The sequence below is a fragment of the Camelus bactrianus genome, chromosome 3, assembly GCF_048773025.1.
Source record: "Camelus bactrianus isolate YW-2024 breed Bactrian camel chromosome 3, ASM4877302v1, whole genome shotgun sequence".
Classification (NCBI taxonomy): Eukaryota; Metazoa; Chordata; class Mammalia; order Artiodactyla; family Camelidae; genus Camelus; species Camelus bactrianus.
The window spans coordinates 57,916,349-57,940,700 of NC_133541.1; the positions used below are offsets into that span (position 1 = coordinate 57,916,349).

General features: G+C 35.7%; 1 protein-coding gene across 2 annotated transcripts in view; it reads right to left on the reverse strand.

Annotated features, from left to right (window-relative positions):
* EDIL3 (EGF like repeats and discoidin domains 3) overlaps positions 1 to 24,352 on the reverse strand; it is a 392,867-nt gene that overhangs the window by 129,340 nt on the left and 239,175 nt on the right. For both annotated transcript variants that reach the window (XM_074360330.1, XM_074360331.1), the window contains one exon: positions 9,471 to 9,652. In XM_074360330.1, coding sequence (XP_074216431.1) covers positions 9,471 to 9,652 — 182 coding nt within the window. The remainder of the gene's footprint in view (positions 1 to 9,470; positions 9,653 to 24,352) is intronic.

A 24,352-nucleotide genomic window follows, 5' to 3' on the forward strand; every position in this document is an offset into this window, starting at 1 on the left:
GCCTAACACTGGTGTATTTCACATTCTGATGTCTCCTTACTTTGCAGACTTTTATCCTCCTATGCCCCAGATACACACCCAAATTTTCAGCACAGTAAACCAGTCCCTGAGGACCCTGAGTTCCCTCTGTCTCTCTTGTGAGTTTGTTCATTCTACTCTTTCCCACTGAAATAACCCCTTTAATATCATCCTCAAAAATGGTGAATATGCTAAATTCACCTAATAATTAAAATGTAAATGGCTTTTTTGATGTTTTCATTATACTCTGGTTGCACAGAAAATAGTACATCTTCCTTAAAGACTCCTACGACCCCGCTGAGGGTTTAACAATAAAACATTTAATGCCTAGTCTTCTAGGGATGTGGATAGTTTTACAATCCTTTTACTATTTAATTATGACTTAATTATTGAAGGCCTCCATGTCACAGGCAAAAATCCTTTGAAAACAATTAAGCATTACTAGTTCCAGTTCATGGAGGAATGGGGATTCCACTTGAGGCAGGCAGCTGATACAGGCAGGTTAATAAAATATCACCGAAGTAGGTTAAGTAGTTACGTCTTAGATTTGTGATGTCTTGATCCATTACTTTAAAATATTTTGCACTGATGTCTCATTTTGAAGAACACTGTACTGTTCTCCAACATCTTAATTTATTTAATTAAGTTGCTTCTACTAGTGGAAGGGGCACAACCAAGGGGTAAGTCTGTCTCTCTTATTAGACTGTGAGCTCCATCAGGGCAGTAGACACCACTTTTTCCCCCTTGGGATCATCAATATCACAGTCCGCCTGAGGTGTCTGCTCATGTTGTAGTCCCCTGAACCTCAACTCTAACTCACTGATTCAGCAATTCTAAGGATGGGAACCATGTTTAAAAAGCTCTTCAGGTAATTTTTTGTAGAGTTTTAAAGTTTGAGAACCACTGTCCCTGGCTAGAGGTGAACTGCTTGCTTATGGGCAAATGCAGATTTTATAAAATACAATAGCTACTTTATAAAGCCTTAAGAAAATCCAAGACTCCTACCAGCACTCACCTCCCTTACCTTCAAAAAAACCCACATAAAGTAAAAGGACACTTTCAAGAGCTTTCAAAGAGAGGATAGTACAGAGGTTAGGAATGGTTTAGTGCTGGCCTCTCACACAAGCTGTGTTTCAATCTGAACTATGCAATTTATTAGATTAGTAGTCAGTTTGGACAATTTATCTTTCCATTTCTAGATTTCCTTATCTAAATGATGAGAATAAGAACAATATGAATTATATGGGGTTATGGATTCAATACATGCCAAGTAGTTTGAATAGCAAACAGTGCTAGCTGTTAGGTTATTTTAAAGTGAATACATAATAGTATGGATAACGAGACTCACCTATAACCTAAGTGTAGTTGACTATAGTAACCTCTTCCTGCACATGAATCTAACCACATTTAGCTCGTTTTAAACAACAACCAAGTCACCCAGATTGAAATGGTTTCAAAGTAATTGCTGTCTCAAGAAAATAAAGCTTTCGGAATCAGGCCAGGTGGCTTGGTACTAGGTCACATTTTCAACACAAGGAGGTTTTCAGAGAGGCCTGGGAGCAGAACTAATTTGTTCAATGTCTACAGTAGAAATAAGGGATGCCTTCAGCTCAATCCAAATAGTTATCCCGCTAGTTCCCAGAAGATAAACATAAAGAGACAATCAAACCTTTAGTTCAGACTCTGATTTTTCCCCTTGCTTCTCTGCATTTCTCACCCCCAGGGACTCGGGACAGACTGCCAGGAGACCTTCCCTGTCCTGGCAGGAGGGAGGTGCTGCTGCAGGCCTTTCAGGACGAATTGCTGTGCTGGAGGCAGGAGCCGACTCTAATTCACAGGCACAGTTTTCCATGGACAGGATTCAGAGCAGGTTTAACACCTCCGGTTGCAGCAGGATTCACATTCACAGGGGAGTCACATTCACAATTGCATTTAGCAGTATCAGCAAAGTTACAAGATGCTCTGGAAGATGATGGGAACTGAGTGCTGCCTCCCAGAGTCCTAAGTGCTGGAAATTGGGATATAGAGCCCAGGGACTGCCTAGATGGTCATGAGAAGAGGGATGAAGAGGGACTCAGAGTAAGTTTGCCATGAAGGCGATCAAGGTAGATTGTAAAACCAGAGATATTAATCTTTGAATGCTTTCTTTTTTCCATGACAAGAGCAAGTTGTTATTTATTGTCAGTCAATTCAGATGACCTTCATTTCACTTGACCAGTATCATAAACAGAAAAAAAAATCACTCTAGTAATATTCATGAGACTAAATGAACCACAAGACATTTAAAATCTCAACCTTTGTAAATACAGAAGTTAAGCTGGAAATGTTTTCCTCATGGCCAAAATGTGTAGCAAGTATATATAATGAAAAAGTCTTTCACATAAAAGTGGTTTACTGAATTATCTACTAAGATTTTTTGAGATGCTAAAATTGTGTTAAAGAAATCCCTGCAAGTCTTTATATTCTATATTTTATGAATAATAGTAATAGATGTAGTTGGTATGTTTTTGACATTTCTGTAAGGATGAAAATGACATAGCATAAGCTAGGGAGATACCAGTATTTTAAATGCTTTTTTTCCTATGATAAATTTGTCTTAGAGAAGATATGGTTATTTTAACAATGGCACTATCTAAAGTTCCTGGTGGTGTGCTTATGATAACAAATGTATAAAAATGTGCAGGATGCTAAAGCAAACATTTATTTATTTTTTAACATTTCAGGAACAAAACATAAATGGGATAGGAGAGCATGAACATTCTGGTACTTGGTACACAGGATTAATTAGCAGACTTCCCAGCAACCACCTTACAAATATTATCCCTGCTCATCTAATGTTGCTTATAAAAGTGGTTTGCAGTGATTATGGGGGAAAGTGTGGGGCACTAGGGTTACAGAAAGTTTGATTCCTCTGCTGTGCAGATGGGTGAGGCATTTCTTATGATGTGGAGAGATGTAGCACCTATGGCACCCATGGAATCATGCTTAGATGGTGCAATTGAATCTCAGTGTAAAACAGTTGAACACAGAGAGAGAGCAGTGTTGTTTGGGCATTCTCTCACTGCTGTATAATTACCACGTGAAAACGACCACTATCTCTCTCCCATCTGTTTTGTTCAATAGTCTCTATTCTTCTTTCAGTCAATTACCTGCAACTATTTAACGTAATTTTTCTTATTTGAGGGGCTATGAAAATAGACTTAAATCAGGTGTAAAACCATCTCTCAAGTGGTATAGGAGAAAGGTAAACAAAGACCCTATTATGTTAAGTATGTTAGCTGCTACGACTGAAATATATAGTTGGCAGAGAGGGAAAAAAGGACAGTGTAGTCGCTCCTAGCTTTGGAGATAAAAAGTAGGAATTCCAGGAATCCCTTTATAGAAAAGGCAACAAAGGAACTGAATCAAAGGAAGATTGGTAGATGATCAGTAGAAGAACCATTAAGTGTACATGCTTAATCACAGGAGCAGAAAACAGCCAGAGAAAGCTGAGGAATAGCAAGAAATCCAGGTCAGTGAGGATTTGGATGCTGAAAAAGAGGAAGCAGCTTAGAGGAAAAAGAAGAGATTCCAGATGCAGCTTCTTTTACATTGGAGAACAACTGCTATCTAGTTAATCATCTGCTCCGTAGCTCACAGAATCTGGAGTTAAGATCCAAAACATACCCTTTATAGCAAATAAGCAAGTAGTAGGCACTAGTATTAGTATAAATGTGGTAAATGACCAGATGATTAGACACTAAATATAATATTTTTCAGTACAGATGCATCAAGTCATTTTTACTTAATGCTAAGTGCCTTTTGGTTTTTCAAAATTAAAAGGTAACATTTTTTTCACATACTCAACTCTGTGTGGAAGCTCACTTCTAATAAACAACTTAAAGGAAAACAGTAATCTTCCATCCAGAATTACTGTTTTTTAAAAGAAGATCATTAGAAACAATATATTAATGTCTAGATATAATTAACCTTAGAGAGGTATTTAGCATGGATGGAAGTATATCTGGGAATATAGCTTTTTTCAGGAAAAAACAGGCTAAAATATTTTCTATTTGAATGAAGAAGTAGTAAAGTTAGATCAGACTCAGGTTCTGTAACTTGAAAACAATCTGAAAATGAAAAAAAAAATTACTTCTTAAAATCCGCATTTTAAAAATGTTTTTTTGTCTCAAGGAGCTCCGAGTGCCTGTAAGTACCAAAAATGTTTTCACACACATTATATACAGCCTTTTGAAATGAAATAGATGGTTACTCTATGTTTTGCAACATATTCAATCCCATTGTTCACAAAGTTGAAAAAAAAAACACATATAGAATTTATATTCCAGAAATGTGAATTTGTAACATTACTTGTGCTCACATAACTCTCCTTTGGGCCCATGTATTCTACGTTACCATTTTATTTAAAAAGCAAAAGTCAGATGGTCTTGCTTTTGGGCATTCTAAATTTTCTAATGAAGAATTTAATAGCCATTTAGGGAAAATAACTACGGAAAATACTTAAAAGCTTTATGACTAATGAATATTTATAAATTGTTGCTAAAGCTGGGGTGCACTTCTGACTACCATCTACAACATGGTTCTACTTCCTTCTAGTTTAGAAACTTTTTGTGGGTCACATAATTCCTACTATTCTTCTTCATTTTCCTTCACTGTTCTTTCCTTTCCTTCCACCCATGAAGTTATCACTACTTGCAGTTCCAACAACAAACTGCCCAGATCATCAAGCAAAACTGTTTTTTACTCTGGGCATAGCCATTCTAGAAATGCTACAGCAGTTAACATCAAAATGGTAAAAGATTCAACCCCTAGTAAGCCTTGAGGCTTAAGATGCAGGAGATTTAAGTTTTAGTAGACCTTGAGCTTCATTATATGCCCACTGTAATATATTAACAAGGTGAATAACATGCCCACAGGCGCCATGACAGTCCCAAGGCTAGCCACAAAAGGTCAAAGATTGGGAAATGGCCAACTTCCTGGGAATCCCAGCCCCTTCTCCAGACTAGCTGGACTGGTCCTTCTACTTATTTGCATATGAAGTCACCAAGCCCATAAAAACGGGCAACACTGCCGCCACAGCCGCTGCTCGCTAGCTCGCTCGCGCGCTCTCTCTCTCTCTCTCTCTTCAGAGACGGCCGCTCTGTCTATGGAGTGTGTACCTACTTTTACTCCAATCTGAGCACCCAACCCCTACACCTCGTGGCCCTTCTCTTGCCTTTCGATGTATCTCTTTAAATAAATCTACCTTTATTCAAAAAAAAAAGTTTTAATTTTAAAAATTTCCCCCTTTTAATTGAAGTATAGTCAGTTTATAATGAATGTTACATTAATTTCTAGTGTTTATCATAGTGAGTCAGTTATACATATATATTCGTTTTTACATTCTTTTTCATTATAGACTATTATAAGATATTGAATATAGTTCCCTGTGCTATATACAGTAGAACTTTGTTATTTATCTATTTTATATATAGTGGTTAGTATCTGCAAATCCCAAACTCCTAATTTATCCCTCCACCCTCCCTTCTTTGCCCACTGGTAACCATAAGTTTGTTTTCTATGTTTGTGAGTCTATTTCTGTTTTGTAAATAAGTTCATTTTTGTCATTTTAAAAGATTCTACATGTGAGTGCTATCATATGGTACAAAAGTGCTTTTTAAATTTTATTTATTTATTTTTAATGTATTTCAGGCAGTACAAATCCAGGCTTTATGAGCTGATGAGACCTGTTTTTACGGTCAATCTGAGGATGACCTGTAATAAATAGATCTGTAGGGCAATCCAGAAGCTTCTGTTTTTACCCAGTGATCCATGTGATTACTGTGCACATTTAAGTTTGAGAAATAACTCTGGCATATAGAAAAGGAATATGTTAAGATCATACTCACATTTTTTAAAAGGGTAATGCATTATTTAAAATAGAAAGATCAAAACCTATTTTTCTCAGTAATAAAATATTAGCGCTGAAACAAACACTGGTAAATTAATTTTCAAAGGAAAATTATGGCTTTGCCATAGTATACTCATCAAATAGATCAGCATGTAATAATTTAGCTAGGTAATACATGGTGTAATGGGGATTTCTCTACTTTCATATTCTACAAATATTATGCTAAACTAGTTTTTAGTTTAACAAAACCTCTTTTAAAATAGACTACCTGGATAATAGTAAAATATTATGGTTCAAATAAAATGGTTAGCAGATGATGTAAGATCAGATTATGTATGTTATATTATTATATTTACTCTATTTACTTATCTATATCCTTGATTTAGAGCATCCTGAAGGCAAGGACTGTCTTTTTTCTACTGCCCAGGAGAGAACAGACTACAGAGTAGACATTCATTTAGTGAATATTTGTTGAATGGGTGAATAAATAAATGGCTGGAAATTCAATGTATATTCATTCCAGAAAGAACACATACAAACAAAATCATTTGAGAAATTAAAAAACAATAAAATGGAGATTTTTACCACCTACAGCTATAAAGAAAAGAAAAATAAGAGGAATAAAAAATAAATATCTTTTAAAATAAATAATAAATAATCAGCCTGACTGACCTTATTCAGTGAGTTAAGTTCCCAGAAGGTTTAGACAAACTTCTACATCTTTATATGAGATAACACAAGACCTATTTCCATAACTGTGTGAGGTAATTTCTAATGCATCAGCCAGAAAGAAAAATTGATATTCCAGGAAGCCAATGAACTAGTTAGTGTTTAAGATGGTGGTTATTTATTACTTGGATAAAAATCTAGGCGAGGAATTAACGGTCAGAAAAATTGAGTAAAAGGATAAAATAAGGTTTTTGTTTAACTGTATTTACTGCACTAACTCCTTAAATTCAGAACCAATTATGAACACTGTGGTGCTATCCATAATTACATGCTGAGTGTGTAAATTTAAAATGGCAATTTCAATTTTCATTTCATCAAGACGAGGAAGAAAATGAAATTGAATACTAATTAGTGCATGTGTCTCGTACACCTGAAAGATTAGGGGAATACTGTGCTCATTATAAGTGAGTGTAAGCAAAGCACTCAAATGTTTCATTTGAAGGCCTGAATATAAATAAAAGAGTTAAGTGACAAGGGAAATTAATAATGCTCAAACACAGAAAATGCGGAACAGGATTAGACTTCCCAGAGCCTCTTAGATATGGTTTTCCTCTAAGAAAGGGATACACTTTTTCTTTCCAGAAAAATAACTTAGAAAATAAGATGTCATTAAAGAATACAATAGCATAATATGTACTCCAAACACAATCATGAAGTATATTTTGAACAATGGTGAGCTTTCAATTTTCCTTCCATTATATGTAAGATTTCTTCACCTAATATAAACTCTTTATTTACTTTTACTGTTTTTCTCAGTTACTATCTTCACACTAAAAGCAAAATAATAATAAGAAAACTAGCAATAATAGTAATAGACTATCCTTAAAAGAAGTATTTAACTATTCTACTGAGGTTGATAAAATTATATTTACTCTAAATTCCTCTAAGAGTCAACCACTGCCTTGTTCCATTGAGGATATTTCTACCTGTAATTGCCAGGAATAAGAAAACTTAAAATTCATTCATACTTTGAAAGACAGGGCATTGCATAATGTTAAGTAGGCAATAAACCACAACAAAGTAAAGTGAAAAATCAGGACATAAAACATTCGTAAGGTGCTTCTCAGAGAAAACACTGCAGAAGTATATTATTTATGGTTTACTGAAGCATGGTAATCACTGATACTCTCAAACATAATCTGTCAAGTGGAAACCCTGATTCAAACCTGTGACATCATTTCTCAGTTGCTCTGCAATTTCTGCTATGAATCTTAATTTCTAAAGTTTTATCATGACCTCAATCCTATAAATGCATTTTATAAAGTCAACTAAAAAAATGGTCTCCAGAATGACTTTTAGCAAATAGAATGCAAGCATTTTGTTGTTGTTGTTTCCTGTTTACTTAAAACTTAACCGTAACTTCGTTAGTCCATGATCAAACTGTGCAGATGTGCCATTTCAACTATCTGGAATTTTTGCACATGTGGCTATAGATTAGAAAGATCATGGTTAGGAAATAATTTCTGCAAATGCATGCAAAAATGAATTCATAAAACAAAACAAGAATATCAAGTAACCACATGGAACCACATAGATAAAAGAAATGTATATAGGATATGTAAAAATTCATAAGAAAACTGAAGATATATCTAAAGCAGAGCTTGGTCCTATTTTGAAAGTATGCAAATTACACTACTTGGCCATAAATCAATTTCTCTAAAACTGCCTGTACAGCAGCCTCTGTTTTTTGCACCTAATAACATCACATCATGGATTCCCATTTAAAAAATTATCTCTGACTCAAAATACGTAGTCAACAGATAAAACAGATCAGCTACCTAAACAAATCAAAATTCTGTAACAACTCCTTATTCTGATGGAATAAAGCCAAAATCTTTTAGTATGTATAAATCTGACGGCACACGAAACTTGCACATTGGATTTGAATGCATTCCTCCAGCAACCTAAACACAGGTCATAATTTTCTGTATGTCATTGCCCAGATTCTCACCTAGCATCTTTGATCATGCTGTTCCCTTGGCACCTGGTCTCTAGTGAAAGCCAAGGCCTATCTCAAAAGCTACCCTCCCCATGATGCTTTCTCATGACAATCACTTCTTCCTCTGTCCCCAGTGTATACTGGATTTTCCCTCTTTATTAGCACACATCAATGACTTGTTAGATGTTCTTAACATGCTCCCCATCAACACAGGTATAATTTTTCACAGAAACCAGAGTTTGACCGCCTTTTCTGTCTCTAAATATGTAGTTTCCTGTCTCACTTCAGCTAAGGGCTCAACAAGTGTTTTACTAGGTAGAATATAAGATGCAAGCATCACTACATCCATCACATCTTTGGGAAATCACTTAATATTTCCATATGTCATTGCTTCCTCATGTTTTAAAAAAAATAGGTAACAAATAAGAGAGTATGAATTGAAACACCCTCAGCTATTGACAGAAGGTGCTGAAGACATTTGTGGTATTACCCTAAGCTTCTACATATTGTATATTTGCACATATGGAACCACTTATAAGACACAGAAGGAAAAGACAATTTTTATATTCTTGAAGTGTTAACGTTTAGCAGCAATGTTTGATACAGTACTAATGAACACATGGTAAATGTAAAAACCTTCCCCTTGATATGTACCTTAAGATAATGATATTTATAATCTAAGAATTTTAACATTTTTAACCCTCTTAATGCACTTCCCAATGGAATGATCACATTTCCCACAGTTTCAGAGCTTACAGTCAATTGGGACTCTAGCTAAAGCATCCTTTCCTCTGCAACCATGAAGACAAGTCCCACTGTGGGCACCTACTATGTTCTTTCTGAAACGACTCTGGTCATTCCTTGACAGTAGCCCTGACCCATCCCATTTGTTACCTGAATCCATGGCCATCTGTCATTTTCTGCAGCTGTCCAGGCGTTTATCAGCCCCTTCTTATTAAGACGGGCATAGTAGGGATACCATTTCTGGAGTCCAAAAAGAGCTCGGTGGGTAGATGAAGCTGTGATTTGTTGATTGGATATGATTCCACCTTCAATTCCCAATGGGCCTGAGCATTCTGGGAACAAATCAGGAAAAAAGTGTGAATGTATTAGAAATAATCCCTATCGAAATGTGGCTGTTAGAGTTGATGGGAGATAATTTTTAAGTGCTTTTAATTTGGACCATCATACCATCTCAGCCCCTTCTACTTTCAAGATTTGTTACTGGTGACATGATGGAGATAATTCTTGCTCTTCATGCCACTCTTTTCTCCCTCTGCTTTGAGTGTGGCACCTGAACACTCCCCTCTGAATTGTGATTCTGTACGATTTAATGTTATCCTTTAATTGTTGATCACATCAACAAAAGAGTAATGTCCTTAAAAGGTCTGTCTCATCTTTTATATTCCCATTAGCATGCTTCATAAACTATAAGTTCTCAAGAATATCTGTTGATACAATATTTCTTAACTAGCCTACACCTGAGTTTTGTATCAAAAATCATTTTCTTGCTGACTTAGCTCTTCTCACTACTATGCATTTTTTAACTTAAATTTTATAACCGCTGTCAGTTATACTTCCACAAAAAGGGCAATATGTCAATCTGTTCACATTTAAGACTATTATAATAATGACTTGTGATATGCTATAATAGAGAATAAACAAATTCTTTCTGTAAAGTAAGTAGGTAAACTCTGACATTATAAACAGCAGTATGAACACCACTCATTAAATCAAGATATTAAATACTTACATTTCTAATATTTTTAATTCAAAATTCACAACTGTACCAACAGGGATACTGCATTTACATTTTAGTTTTTTTCTTTTATTTTTCTTTAAATTTGCGATTTGGAAATTCAAGAAAACTCTCCCTAAAAAAATTTAAAACACTAACATTAAAGCATAATGTACTCAAATATGTTCTCAGATACCAAATGTGCTTAGATTTTAAAATTAAAAATGAAGTTACATCAATCTAAAAATTATATATATTATATATCATATATATTTGAATTTCTTACTTATTTCATAGAATTTCACCAGAAAGTACATTTATTTTAAATTCATTTTCAAAAATTTTGAATAATACTATGCTATGGTGAAAGGTAATACCTAGCTTTCTTAATTTCATTAAAATTTCATGTACTATATTCAACTTTTTGCCAATTTAGAGTTATATAGTAACTAATTTGATAATCCTATTACAAAATACACTACAAAAATGCATCAAAATTCCTGAAAATATGAAACGAGCATACTGCCATTATTAATGTTAGCGTATATAAGTCAATTTGATCAGAGATTACCACCAAGCCTATTACAGATTTTAATTACTATTGAAGTCCAACATTTGTCAGTGATTAAATGTTTACACTCCGACTGAGGTTGAAAATAAGAAAGGAAAAACCTTGCAGGTAGACTGTAATATTTTAAAAAGTTACAAAGATGTTTCTCGGTGGTAACCTTTTCTTCACTAAGCATAAATGTGTTTTTCTCTCCCATTCTCAGACAATAAACAGCTCTAAGCACATTACTTACTAACATTTCCCCAACAGATTAAAAATCTTAAAACATTTTTTATAAAAAGGAAAATATGTGGATAAGTAATCATCTTAATCAGATGTTATTAGTAAAGATGACATTACTACAGCAAAAATTGTACCTTTGTGATTGACAATTCACAAATCATTCACTTGATAAGTTTACTTTAGATAGTAAGATCTTTTCTAAAACATGCATTTAGAACTCTTTAGCACATTATAAAGGTGTGTTATATCACTTTGAAGTCATTAAGTAAGAAGCCATTCATTTTTAGAATCGTAGTATTAGGAGCTACAGATAATAATCTGATTTTCATATTCCAAAAAAATTAACATTGAAAATTCAAATGTTGAGTCTTTGAATTCTTGCTTTGCTTTGCATTTTAAACATTAAGATCTTTACAGATTTCATAAAAGCACTAAGAAACTTTCATGATGACACTTTGATTTTAAACAACTGCAGGAGGCTGGCTTTTTAAGAATATTGCCATTAAAAAGAGTCTCAAGGATGCTTGTCCTTGATTTGTACAATGTTTGGATGCGAAAATGCAGCAGGCAGGGAGGCCATTTATTGTAGGCCAGTCAGTGGAATGGCAGAGCCAGAGAGCCAGCGTTGATTAATTAAACTGCAGGGCAGCCTTAGAAAGAATTCTGTACCACTTAGTTCTGTACTTCTAAAGACCTTATGCGGAATTGGATATCCTCCCTGAATTTGTAACCATTTTAAAAGAGATTAGACCTCAAACCACACTATTCAGTGTCTCTGCTTTGTCAGTCCTCTTAACCTTATTAGCTACCGTATCAGCAAAACACACTGGCTGTGAATTGTTGCATCATCATACAGGCCAGATACCAATGAGCAATTTTTAAAATATAGTTGCATTTTTTTCACTCTGCCATAAGGCCCCCAATCCTCGTCATGCCATCAACAGTCATTCTTTCAAACAAAATATAATTCCAAAAACAACTGACATGTTATATTTACATAGGACTTCACAGCTTATAAAGTGTTTTCACATGAGCTCTCATTGCTGTAATGTCAAATTGAACATTTCTTTTCTCAGTTCTCAATTCCTCCTGTTTTGTTTTTTTTAAATAAACTCTTGTAACATTCACTTACATACTATGCTGTGTGTTGCCAATCAGTAAAGCCCAGCAGGAGGAACAGACCCTGTGGGGGGTTCTTGAGTGAAGCGTGCATCTGTGAGGTTATCAGTTTAATTCCTTAAACATTGAGTGGTCCTCAATTTTTATTTTCATTAAAAAAATTGTGGTTATGATGACAACTAATCCACCAGCTGTGAAGTAAAGAAAGATAAACAGTGTTTTGCCTTTGTAACTACAAATTGTTAATAATGAGCTTGGTTCTACAAGGACATTTGCACGTTTCTCTTTATTGCTGATCAAGAGGTGATCCTGACTCTAGCTCATCTGAAGCAGGCGCTGAATCTTACTGTTGTATCCTTAGATGTTCACAGTGGCTTGGCTTCTTCACAGGAAGAGCTCAATAATCATGTGCTTAATGTTGGTATCAAAGGCTTTTTTCCTGAAGAGGAAGCTAATCATCAAATCCAGGTCTTATAGTTTGTTTCACCCTGAAAAGTTGTCACAACAGCAGCTTTTCTTCTGATCATTTGGACCACAATCAAATGGATATCATCATAATAAAGGGTTCAAAATTCAATTTCTTTTTGCCTGGGCTATCCACTTCCCCAGTGCCCTATTAAATTCAACAGTTACAAAAATGAAAGGAGTTGCAATTCAGAATGCAAATGATTGAACACCTAAGATTCAGTGACCTTAAGCAGTGAACAATAAGATGCTTAAAAGAAAGACAATCTGGAGATATACATTGCTATCACTATCAATAACTGAGGGAAGGATATAAAATAATGCTTGATGAAAAATGGTCTCAGATGAGCATTCTGAAGTTGGAAAAGTACATCCGCATGTCTTTCCTCATGTAGGCAAAATTATACTTCAAGGGAAAAAGGTCATCATGCTAATTCATAAGTGACAAAACTTGTGAGGAGGGAAGTTCAACTCATAAAAAAATGAGTCTGGAATTAAAGCCAAATGCTCTTTGGCACAAACAGAAAATAATGTCAATTGATAGTGTAAGGAGCTCAGTAATTCTTCAAAATTGGATCCTGGATCCTTTCCTTCTGTGGTGATTTTACATGGAGGATGTGGGCTTACACATACTAGAGTAGAGGATAGGATAATTAACATTAAGAAAACTTGTAGAATATCACTAGTGGTACCCAGGATATGACCGAGTTTTTGCAAATTGGGACATATTAAAGCAGCAGGTGACAGTCTGTGGCAGTGAATCATGGAAGTAAATCCTGAGGTATTATGGTGGTCTGTGTTCCTTTAAAAGGATCCAAAATTGACCTGCTACCATTATTGGCTTATATACTGCTTATCAAATATGAATAGGCTAATTCAATCCTGACTAATTTACTGTCCTCTCGTTATACTCATCTATCTATCCATCCATCCACCTATTCTCTGTTCATTCAGTTCAGTTTTTAAAAATGCACATTTATTAAAGGCTTACTATACACCAGACACTAGGCAGTGTAAACACAGTGAACAAGGCAGAAAAAAATCCCAGCTCTCAGAGTTCATATTCTAGTGAAGAGACACACTATAATGAATCCTTAAGTGAAAAAGGAAATACCATAAAGGTTAGTGAAGGAAAAAAAAAGGTGGACCAGGTAGCGGTGTCAGGTGATCAGAGACAGCCTTTCTGAGAGGTGACACTAAATCTGATCTCTGAGTGAGAAGCGGGTGGGCTACTGCGCTAGGTTTACTGTGCTGTTTTCTGAAGGAGCTTCAGTCCAGTGGGAGAGACACACCTAGAAATGAAAACATTTGAATACAATATGGCAGATGCTGTGATGTTGGATACACATTATTCAATGGGAGGAGGAGAAGGAATTATCACCCAGACTGAGGTTCAGGACAAGATTTCCTGGAAAAGAGAGGGAGCTAAAATAGAGAAGAAGAAAGAGAGGGCAGACACAGAGACAGGAAACAGCTGGTATGATTAGGGAAGTGGAGGTGGTTCAGTATTATTAGACCAAGACAAGTTGGTCAGGAGATGGTCAAGGATGGGGTGAAGAAGCAGAGAGAGCCTAGATTATTTTGCTAAAGAGCTTCTGAGAAAAAACTGATTCTATTAATGATGTGGAGTTTTTGAAGGATTCTAACTATGATCATATTTTCATTTAATGTAAATAATTTAAGGGGGGGACAAAACTAGGGCCAAAGAACAAGCTACTATCATGGTCCAGGTGAAAAATGGAGCAGGTCTGAAGGAGAAATGGAAAAAAAGAGTTTAAAGCATATTTAGAAATTGAAAAATGAATAGAGCTAGGAATAATTAGATGTTGAACGGAGAAGAGTAATGGAGTATCTTCAAGGGTGACGGACAGCAGAGAGCACATGGCAACCCTCAATGAAGGGACTGGTCATGCCTCACAAAGAACACCTTTGAATCTAATTCTTCCCTTAAAATTTTATCAAAAACTATTCCTGCTGCTGGAATTTGAGAGGACCTGTTTTTGTTACAGCTGGTATTGTCATGTAGAACCCTGCCTGCTATGTTCACAACCAGGCTGCAGGGACAGGATTGAAAAGAGAAAACCTGCTTCCACACTGAAGCCACACTCAGAACTCCCCTGCCCTACAGCTCACCCATGTATACTGTGCAGGTACATCTCTTGTTCCACAAAATGGGGAGCCCTATTCTGGAGAGGGATTACATCCCTCCCAGTATCTAGCCTCATACTTGGCAGAAAATTAATTTCTTAAAATAAATCCAAAAGGTACATAAACAGGAAAAGCTACAGCTAACATTGTAACAATTTTATTTGTATAATGCACTTTTAAATTTAAAAATTTCACCTAGTCTCTCCAGAGCACACAGATACTGAGGTTTTTAGAAACGGTATGCTGAGTGAAGAGGGAGTAATTAAGAAAATGGGCTGACAGTCAAGTGGGTTATTTCTCTTTCAACTAGTTGTCACACAGCCACAGTATTTTTGAAATTGTCTACTGTTACCTCTAGAGTGGGCCCAGAGGCAATGGGATCATTGCCGAATACGACAGTAGAATATGGTCAACATTTCCTGGCCATGTGAGCTGTGTTTATGCATCTTTGCTATTGTGCTTCCTTTGGTCAGGTTTAACAATAATCCTGAATTAATGAGTCCAATCAACATTGAGAACCAGAGGCTTTTAGGCATCATTTAAATAATCAGTTAAATAAATGCTTTGCTTGAATTGTCTGAGTGGCCTGGAAATGCCTTCTGACCTGAGGCCCTGCTGTGCAAACTAACTGAGCGAGTGACGTGAGTGACGTCACCCGGCAGGCTGAGCAGGAGCCGCGGGGCCAGCGGGCAGCGGCCAAGCCTCACGTGCCCTCCCTAGAGTGACGCCTCCGATTTTGCCAAGTCCACGTGAATCACATGGCCTCAAAGTGAAGTCCTTCTCACGTTGCAAACTCAGTCTCTGGAGTGTGGCAAAGAATGGCGTCTGCATTTTATTGATCCTGCAGCTGACAAGCCAGCAGTGCCTCAAGATGTCTCACATCTTGTTCCTGAGTGTGCTGATTAAGCCTTTCAAATAAGGGAGATGCTCGGCTGAATCTCTAACAGGAATGTACTGCTTTCCTTTGCTCTATCTCAATATCCAGACATCTTCAGAATGAAAGGATTTCAAATTAAAGCCATGTAAGAAACAAATCTTTAAACATCTCCAGCCCTCTCTTTCTCCGAGCATCTCATCTTCTTGCAGGAGTGTGAGTCCTCTGCTGTGCTTAGCATAGCATGATAATTGTGCTGAACACAAGCACCAGCGGATGAGTTACTGATGACCTCCAATGCTGCAGAAACTAATGCTGAGTCAAGCATAAACCTCCCTCTCTGCCACCTGGACCACAGCCTTTCTTTTATTCCTAGCATTTGTTTTATTTTAGAGCTGTCTTGAGACCAGGTTCTAAATTGATGAGGGAGAGATCAAGGCCACTATTTCTCACTTTGTGGCCCAGGGGTTAAAAGGAGCCCTGAAGATCTTTTTCTTGTGAGTCCTGTCACTTAAGCCCCACCCCACCCCCCACACTTGCTGATTTCTGTCAGGCTATCATTTTTCTGGTCTTGGGGAGCGGTGTCAGAGGAAAGAGGATGAGGGACAGAAGGACTACAGGAGGTATAAGAAAAGCTGATTTCAAGAAGAAAGTTTAGATGCACCAGTTTGGTGGCAGGAGATAGGGGAAATGGGGAAGAGCTCCCTGGATTTGGTGTAAGAATGTGAAGTGGACACGCACAACACAGTCCTCCCTTAACTCATGTGCTCACAAATCCCCATGGAGCACCCCTGGGGGTCAGCCTCCCCTCACTGCACTGAGAGTGATCACCTTAAAAGGACTTAGAGGGAAAATCCCATGTGGTGATGCTTGTTTCTCTCCACACTTAGAGAACACGCTTCTTTTATCAGGACTTAAATTTCACATCTGGCCATAGTAACCTTGCTTAGGGAAACTAGTAATTGCAAAATCATCAAAATAGTTTTCAAAAATCAGTTAAGCTTATTTGGAATTCACATAAAATGCATGTGTACCTTGGAGAAAAGTCTATTTCTTTGCATCAGATGGGCTGCACACCCTAGATAAATGCCAATTTTCTTCACAGTCTTGAAGACTGATTCTGTGATATATGGCCACTAAAGTATTTGCCCCATGCCATTAAGAACTGAATGCTATTATTTTCACTACTGGAAAGCTCACAGGTGCCCAAGGTAAACGATGAGGAACAACTATTTGTGCGTATTTTTTTCTCTTAGGTAATAAACTTCTTAGAGGTAGAAACATGCCTTTTGCACTATTTATGTTTCCAAATCACTTAGCACAGCACCTTACAGTTGGCAGTTCTCAACATTGTGGGTTAACGTAAATTAAAACAAATCACTGCTTTTTTGGGATGACTTCTCTTCTTGAAATTGGATCAATCTTCTGAATGTAGGTGTATCATCACTCTAAGGAGTCAACAGACTGGGTGGGTGTTAAAAATCAGAAATATGTTCTTGGAATGCTGGAACTCTTGAAATATGTAAGAATTAGCTCTTGGAGGTAGGGGAAATAACATGTTTGGAATGAAAACCAGCATTCATTAAGTTACAGATTCAATTATCAGCCATCTAGCTATTTTCCTATAAAATGTGGTTATGCTTTTCTTCACACTGTGTTATCTCAAGTCAGTTATGATGTACTATCAGCTTAAATTAATCATTTTAAATTCAGAAAAAATTAAACTCATGATGAAGTTAAATTATAATAGGAAATTGTCCATTCATATGTTCCCAAGCTAATTTCTGAGCGCACTGATGCGGACTGATAGTGTTACTCAAACACTGGGGCCTGTGGAGTCTAGTATCCAAAGGCCAAAATTTGTATTGCAGTAATTCACAAAAGTCAACAAAATCCAATGCTATCCTCCTATGACAGTTACCAGCACTGTCACAGGACAATCAAAGAGTGCATTTTAGTTTGTTTACGATGCCTTCTTTCAGGAAAGAAAAGCATAAGGGCTTTTCAAGTGCTGAGTGCCCTTTGGCAGTCCAGCAAGATTTCAGGAACTTGTACTCGGGCTTCCACTTACACTGCACAATTTATCTTCTCCCGACTATGAAGATAACAGCATGGTTTGATGAAACATTTGTCTGTAGAGTCAAAAGCCTGCAATTAAAAAACCTGCAGACATATACCTATTCTTGCCTTCCGACAAAACGTACATCTGCACAGGAAAGAGCTGCAAAGGGGTATAATGCCAAGGTAAATGCTAAAGGTGGATTCAGCTGCTTCAAGAGACCTGAGTCGAATACTAAATGTAAATATTCAAACCCTGCTATGCAGAAGACACTTTCCCACGCTTAAAAGTTATTTACCTCCTTTAAGTTTTTTTGGTAAACTCATATCTGAATAAGTAATGCAAGGCATTGCCTCTGATGTTTTGTTATAAAGTAGTATTATTGACATGTCAAACTCAGAGTTTTATTTGAGAGATAAATCATTGTCCAAAATCCAATTATCAGCTACCTAGCCATTTTTTCTGTACAATGAGGCTGTGCTTTCCTTCATATCAGATTGTTATCTCAGGTCAAGTGTGAAGTCTCAGTGTTCCAGAGGTCAAAAGAAACTAAACAAGAAGAGAATAAACAGGAAGCCACTGCAGATGGCAAGGTACTACGTAATGAGCCCCCGTCCTGCTGGAACACTTTGGCAAGTTGGCAGAACAAAGGATGGAGAGCAAAATGGAAACTGGAAGTGCACTGTAGACGATCTGCTTATCTGAATTCTAGAAATATCTATATGTGCATTAATTCCCCAAAATCTAGGAAGTGTTTGTCACACAGAAAATAAAGAGATAGGAATCATATCATCAGAGACGTGCTGGAGTTGGGGAAGGAAACTAAAAGTTCTGCAAGTAATATTTTTCAGACTGCCCTCCATGTCACAACCTCAGCTCCATTGTTTTTCCTCCTTCCAAACTAAATAAAACAGAAAACCTTTTGTCAGCATTTCCAGTACAAAACTGAGGCAGGAGATGAATTCTTGATAACAACATATTTACTAATCAAATATTCCTAGAGAAGAAAGTATCACAAGGGCTTTGCATATAGTATTTGCCAGGACTTTGGTAGTTCTGAAAGGGACAACTCAACATAGAATTTTAAACACAGCAAATGTAAAGTTCTTAAAACAAAGGATGCTTTGTGAATTTCACAGAAAGTACATTCTAGGAGAATTTAGTAGCTTAACAATTAATAACAATATTATTACAAACTTACAGAAGCTAAGCCGGCTTTTCATACATTTTTTTTTTTTGGGGGGGGAGGTGGAAATTAGGTTTACTTATTTATTTTTAGAAAACATACTGGGGATTGAACCCAGGACCTCCTGCATTGTAAGCATGTGCTCTACCACTTGAGACATACCTTCCCCCCAACACATTATCTCTTGTTCAAGATTCATATGGGATATCCATTTTATAATGTAATGAATATAGGTCAGCTTATTAAAACAGGATATTTAACTTCTATGTCTTCTCAAAGTTATTTTATATAATAATAAAGTAGACCTTGATATTATGTTACGACCAGGTTTAATGTTCACTTTTGCTGGGTAGTATTTGTAGAAAAAACAACTAAAATGTGTATCAGAGCTACCTAATAATGGATACTACATTTCAGAGAAGTAAAGGTATTTAAAAATCTTAAATCTGCATTTAAATCTTAAGCTGCTGAAAAGAGCAGAGAATATTATCTTTGTTCAACAAAATATTCATAATGGGATATGATGCTATTTTCTAGTATGTTCATATTATTGTTATGTAGTCTGACCTAATAGATATGCTTCTCACAAACTTATGTTAAAATTATATGACGAATATAAAGACTTAGACTACAAAGAATCCTGTTTGCTCATTAAGAAGTTGTAAATTTTGAAAAAGCAGTCAAAACTAGAATTTCACTTTTTTTTTTAAGCTTTTAACTACAAGGGAACTTAATGTTTCTCTTATTTTGGAATTATGTAAATGACTAGTTTCTCCAGAAGCTTTCATTTTACCACCTTACTCATGTTCATCACCCTAGTTACATATTTACAGGATTCACCAGGAATCAGGTAAGAATCAGCAAATCACACACATAAAACAAAGCACAGCCACTAACCCCAAATGGAAATAGAAGAATTACTATCATTTCTAAAAGCTCCTATACAAATGAGGAAAAGAGTGACATGCTTTTCTTAGGAATCCTTCACTTCAGTCAAATGCGTCAAAAAATACTAAAAACAATTATTTTGTAACTTAATAGTCATTAGGATACAGAAGGCTATAGCTACTAATTTTAATATACAGGAATGATAAATTACACAAAATAAATAGAACCTGAGATGTAAATTTAATCTTGCATTAGTAAGAAAATATTTCATTAGTTGAACACTTTTTTTCATTACCCAAAATCTCTTTAGCTACAGAAAAAAGAAATGACTGTGTGAACTATAAATTGCTCAGGCAGGGGGTTATGACAATATATCCTTGGGCCTTAGTACTTTCCAAAGTTATCTGCTCAACTAAACCAAAACTACAAAGATAAAAGGAAAATAGAAACACTCTTATATCAGTAGATTCAAAGGTCTATAATTTCATAGCATTATACAATTTACAAATATAAGCAATTTATGTGGGGAAAAAGGTTAACAATGAAGTGTAATATACTGGTGACTTATGATGTATATAAAGTGACTTATTAAGTCTTGGCAAATTTGCTGGTATATCAGTTCATCAAGGCTGTTTTCACTGCAATTTTGGTTACGGGCATGAAGGTAAATGCAGTCCCAGATACCCGTAATTTTTTTTAAAATCTTGGTAATACCAATACATAGCAAAGTATGGAAACTGTGCATTAATAATCTGTATTACAGGGAGAATAACACCCACCTGAGCTTTGTTGCACAGGTTAGGAAAAATACATGGTGAGCACAGAGTAAACCATATGGCAGTTAATATGCCCTCAGTGAATGGTAGCTCTTATATTGTAGTTGTTATTGTTGTTATTTCATTGTTACAAAGCAAAAGTTAGAGCTAAAAGTTATGGCTAGGGGAGATTGACTCCCACAGTGACTACTTGGAGATCCAAGATTTGAACATATATCGCCAGTTCAGCCAGGTTTTTACATGCACTCACTTCTTATTCAGGAAGTAAAAGGAATAGAACGTCTACTCCCATTTTCCATACAAAATATTCTTCAATAAAAATTAAAATACATACATAAGCACAATTGTTAATCATGAACAGTTACTGGCAATGATTCAAAATGTCATGTCAGTTGGCGTCTCCCTAATATCATATTCATCATCAGATAATTCTGTCACCAAAGCATGCAAATTGCCACATAAATCTCTGCCTGAGGGAAATACAAACTATAGCTTTTTATAATGAATGAAAATGAAATGATTCCCCACAGTATATGGCCAGACTCACTGGAAATAAAAATAACTAATTAAATAATCTCTTTTTAAAATAGGTCTATGTCTGGCAGGCGCTTTTCGTCGTTGTGGTACAGAATAGGGAGCCCTCCTATGGAAAAGTCTCATATTAACACTCTGATAAACCGGATTACAGTTTTGAAAAGCACCTTTATAATCAAGTTTTTTTCCCAATTCAATATCCGAGTAATCCTACCTTTAGGTTAGATGGAGATGAAGTTTTAGCTGGCGGCCACTTTGTTGCAGTAATCAAAGGAATCTTATTTCCTCAAGTCCATAACCGAGAGTAAAGTAACAAACCATTTCCCTCCAAATTGAATAATACTTGGTTCCCATATCTTCAGCATAACCTTTTTTGTTTGTTTCATCATGACTCATTTTTCCAGTCAAAGTGAGAAGAATGCTAATTTTCATTATTTCAGATATCCAAGGACATAAAGGGGATGTATTGGAAGAAAAATCATGAAATGCCCCTTAGAACATAGCCAACTCTTTTTATGATCTGATTGTGTAATATAAGAAAATCATGCATGAATACTAGTTTCTTAGGAAGTGTCAACTCAACAAAGTAAAATGAAAAGACACTTTCAGAAGAAACTTCTTTGCTCCAAAGGTGTGGATCTTTTCTCTCACAGACATTCCAAGAATAAAAATGAAGCCTGAATATATTTATTGCAGAGAAAAAAAAATGCTATGCATTTCAGCCTCAACATAACCCCAAGAATAGTAGTTTCATTTCCAACTTTGAGGCAACTGAGGCTCAGAGAGGTTAAATAGCTCCCATAAAGTCACAGAGCCAAAATTTGGCACCAGGTGTATCTATTACCAAAGGGTCACGATAAACACGCTGATATGACGTGCTGGGGACCTTCTGTTTGCTGCATAAGGCTTAAGCAGTGTGGAGAAGTGATGAAAAATGACAAACACGGCACTTGGTGATCATGTTTACAAAGACAGAGAGTAGTAACCTCACTCACCTTGTGTTCATCATTGTTTCTGCCATGGCTCATAGACTGAAGGCTCCACATAGACTGTTATTCATTCAACATTTAAAAATATTTGTGGAACCTCTTCTTTGTGCAAGGCAGAGTCATAACATTTCATACTTTAGTCTTTTGAGGTTCAAAGTGATTATACAGCTGGGAGTAGTTCAGTAGAAACTAATTTGAAGTCAGCATCATTTTATAGCTAGAGGTCCATAGAAAAGGACTAGAGTGAACTGCCTACCTCAAGGATTTCTACAGCTATATTTTTCCTCTCCCTCTTACTCTTTATTCTCACTCTACAACTGCTTTCATCTTTTCATTTTTAAAGGCCAATTATGACACAGGGCATTCTTCTCTGTTTAACAAAATGCCTCAGGATAAACCGTGGAAGCAATTGTTTTCAAATGTTAATATCTTCAAACATGAAATTAGCATCTGGGTAAGTATCACATTAGTCTAATTTAGGTTACAAAGGTAAAGGTTTATGTATAATTTCCAAAATTTTTAGCATTACTTTATCAAGAACTTTGTGTCCTAACCCAGGATTATTTTCGTTGTTGCTGTTAATTTTTGTTTTTTTTTGCCAATAGCTTTGTATTTTCGGTGTACAATAATCATTAGAAAAAAATAAGCAAACACCAATTAAATATTCATGTGCACATTAACTTGGATTTCTCCAGTGTATTTCTCTTTTCCCTCAAATTCACTTCAATGTAAATCTAAGATTCATTACCTGTGCTAACAGATTAAAAAGTAAATATAAAGAAGAGAAATTAATTGATTAAATCTATGCCACACACCTTGCAATTATTTTAAAATTCAGTTTTAACTCTCATTTCTCATAAGCATGACTAATTAATAACATGATTAACTGAGACATAATTTTTGCCATATTTAACCTCTATCAATACTCTCTGGTTAAGGTGGAATACTAAAAAGAAAAATCGTCTCTACCAGTAATAAAAGCAGCCTCATAGACAATTTACTTGGCTAGCCAGCTCCTGGAATTTCAACAACTGTATGTACTATTACATTATTTGGAGCAGAGAGGCTGTGACTAGAATGTAAAACAGTCACTCCTTTAACTTATATGCTGTGAGGTAAGACCACGTCTATAAATTTTCCCAATATTTTTCTTTTTTAAAATTCAGTTTAAATTTGGGTTACATATGTCTAGCAGTGTATTCATTATGTTTAAACAAGTGAAAATCTGCTTCCCATTATTATATTAATCAATATAGATGAAGGCACTCTCTCTTGCTCTCTCTCCATCTCTCAATCTCTTTATCTCTTTCTCTTTCTCTAAGATTTTTTATTCTAGCTCTCTCAAGAAATCTGAGTCACTCAACTGCCTGGGTTTGTCAAATGTCCAGTCTATCCAGGTAGGGATTTTAGGTGTTACAGATACTAAGAAAGAAAATACAATGAAGAAACAATGTCTATTCTTGAAAACTTTTGATCTGAAATGGTATTTGGCCAACTAGACAGAGGGAAGCCACACTAGAAAGAATAAAGCAATGATAAATAAGTGTTACAAGGGCAGTATTTGGTAGCATACTACAAGTGGTGGATTTAAGCAGACTCCATTTCAGAAGGAAAATGAATTCAAACAAATTTTGTGTTTTCCAAGTGTTCTTTTCTGGGGTCTTGTGTATACATATATAAATATATATATAACTGTATATTATTATATATATAACTATATATAGGTATATATATGTAACTCTGTAATCAGAAGAAAAAGTTAAAAAAAAATTAAAGGGTCGTTACAAGTGACATGCCAACAGTTTTCCAAGTTAGACGATCAGAGATGCGATCACCTGTTGCTAAGTGGCACAGAGATATGCACTAGAAACTTCTTAATAATTGTGCCTAGTAAATGACAATTCAACTAGTTTCTAATTAAGGCAGGTATGTGTGTGTGTGTATGAAATGCTGTGTAATGATCTTACTGGTTTTGAATTAGTCTAAGCATAGTTCTCCATATTTGGAAAGGGTATATAATCCATGTGCAAACATAAGGGCTTCTACAGATGTGGCCTGACATGAATAACAGTGAAGTATTCATATTCACAATGGGAAATACAAATGGGCAGCATGAATTTATGCATCATTTGCTTTAGTATTAATCCATATTTTTATTCTATTGATCTAAAAATCATTACTTGGATGGCTTAGCTTAGATATAAATG